General features: G+C 37.7%; 1 protein-coding gene across 1 annotated transcript in view; it reads left to right on the top strand.

The window, feature by feature from the left end:
• The window catches only part of LOC138043191 (rho GTPase-activating protein 8-like), a 19,158-nt gene that overhangs the window by 15,452 nt on the left and 1,206 nt on the right, over nucleotides 1-2,500 (top strand). The window contains exon 12 of the mRNA XM_068889341.1: nucleotides 2,467-2,500. This exon is cut by the window's right edge and continues 1,206 nt beyond it. Within this exon, the coding sequence (XP_068745442.1) occupies nucleotides 2,467-2,500 (34 nt within the window). The remainder of the gene's footprint in view (nucleotides 1-2,466) is intronic.

Genomic DNA, 2,500 nt, shown 5'->3' with positions numbered 1-2,500 from the left:
GCGTGCTTGAATTTCAACAAATGAGCACCAAAATCGGCAAGAATTTGTGAAGCTGATGAATAAAACAATGGAATTATCTGGTGATAAATAACCTCGTCTAGGAGAGTGAATTCCTGACTTTGCGGAAACAGTTGTCAACCTCAAGAGTTGGACGATTGTGATCTTTGTGTTTAATTCGCACATTTATTGCCGAACTTCATAACACATGAAAGAAGAAAAAATTAACAAGACCAAAGATGTATCCGTTGTTTCGTGAGTTGTTAGTAACACCCAAGGTAACTTGATCACAGGCGGCCGCTGAATTCGATGTCACTTTCGATTTTGCGATCTACTTGTGCAGCCAAAAGTACAATAGAAAATTGAACGTAGCAAAAATCTTTTAAAATGTTTTTCGCTGATGATAACTTTTTATATTCGCGGCACAAAATTCATGTTGTTTTCATGCCGCAAATTTTGTTGCTGGTGGCAATTTTTTTTAAATTTCGATCGACACTTCCTAAAAACTTCCTTCTGTTCTTCAAAACTGTGCATCAATAGTTATTTACTTTCGTATCAATATTTGTTTTGCATAAAGCAGGCCTTCAAAGTCTGTACCTTGCTTAGTTCGCATTTTTGAACCTTAAGGTGATTCCTCAGAAAAAAAAAAGTTTTCGAACGATTTTCTTGAAACTTTCCCTGAATGTTCCCTACTAATTCCTGTTTTGAGAACTACAATAAACAAGATAAGTCAACCGTGCTTTTTTAAGAGATAGAATGGGCCAGTGTTACCCTATTGATGCCTGCCTGTACTGATACTAATCACGCGCGTTTTTTCATCGGTCAGGGTACATTTTGTGGTAGCTAAACGAGAGGATTTTTATAGTAATACTTGAAAAAACACCTGATAGGTAGAACGTCTTGAGCATGTGGAGCCAGGTCTTCAGAATAACGTTTATGGAAAAATCACTCAACTGAAAACGACGTCGACTCAAAACGTTTCTCGAGTCATTGTTTTCACGATCATAATTTACATCCTTGGATAAGGGGCTTTGTGTACGTTTTTAGCTTCATCTTTTTTTCCCTCCGATGAATTTTTTAAACAATTTTTTTTATTGAAAGAGGATAATTTGCCCATAAAAGTTATGGAATAAAAAATATAGCTCACCGTGCTCGCTTAAGAGTAAAACACCATCGTACTTGTCTATCTCGATTATCGTAGGTCGAAACAACAAATTTCGCCATGTTCTCGGAATGCGCTCGCTTATTCGCGACGAATTATGGTTCATTCACAACTTCTCTCACATGTTTTGAGAACTGTTTCAGCGTGTATGATCGATTTACACCATATTTACAATTTTGCAAATTTGACCAATTTATAAATATTGACACACCATATGCGCAGTACAGGATGCGCAGTGCAATACTGAGAAATCACCTTAAAATAGAATTTTGGGTCCTATGTCCTTACCGTACGTCGTATATTTTGAGGTCTCCCATCCAGATACTAACCCAGCCGGATGGGGGCTTAACTTCAATGAACTTTTTTCCTGCAAAGCTGTCAGACGCTCAGAGTACAAGCTTAATTAACTTGCCGGGGAAAGAGGTTGAAAGGATTCCCTTTTATTTCAGTTTTTCAATCTATCTGGGTTTTGTATTTTACTCAGTAGTAACCCCATGTCTTCTCAGGGAGCTATTTAACTAACACATCTGCCATGGCACTAGAATGATTAACAATATCGCGTACTATTAGAGCTACATATTACGGAAAGACAATTTGAATCTCCTGTAAAACAAAACGTAGCTTAGTTGACAGTTATGTAATAAAGCACTGTGTCAAGTTACCGCACTACCCTACGTACGCAATGCGTGGCAATTTTTTTAACAAGGTGACTAAGTTAAGAACTGGAGGAGGGCTACTTAAAGACGCTACAAATCCAGCCATCGAAATCGTAGTGAAAACGGGATAGAAAGCTTGCAGAGGATAGTATAGAATCGAGAAATTAAGCTCATTCCACATATGGCATCATCCGGTCTGAACATGCTGATTATTGGAAAGCCAGGGCTCTTACCACTGCAGCAATTTTCCTTCTTCGAAAATTAAGAATGCCCTTGTTTTGTATTGTATGTTGCTCAGTTACGACAGATTATTTTAAGCGTAAGGCCAACGTTTCGGGGTCTTCGTCAGGCTATTATCAAAACTATTAAGTGACAAATTATGCAACCCGTATAAAAATCAGTTTCTAGGTGCCCTAAACAGCATAACATTTAAAGTTCAAAACATTCTTTAGACAAATACCTTCATCCAGACAGAGTCGTTGTGCACGTTTTCCGAGGTCCTTTTTCGGGCTTTTTGTTGTTACGCGAATTTAGACACCTAAAAACTGATATATGCACACATCGAAAAATCTGTTGCTTTTGTGGTCTTGGTAATAGCTGCAATCGTTTATTATCCGCAGGCCTTTTAAAAAGAGATTTATTTTATTCCAGGTGCTTTCATATGCTTGTGTGAATAAAATGACAG

The sequence above is a fragment of the Montipora capricornis genome, chromosome 3 (genome assembly GCF_036669925.1).
Source record: "Montipora capricornis isolate CH-2021 chromosome 3, ASM3666992v2, whole genome shotgun sequence".
In the NCBI taxonomy this organism is placed as follows: Eukaryota; Metazoa; Cnidaria; class Anthozoa; order Scleractinia; family Acroporidae; genus Montipora; species Montipora capricornis.
This window is presented reverse-complemented; position numbering and strand designations above follow the sequence as displayed.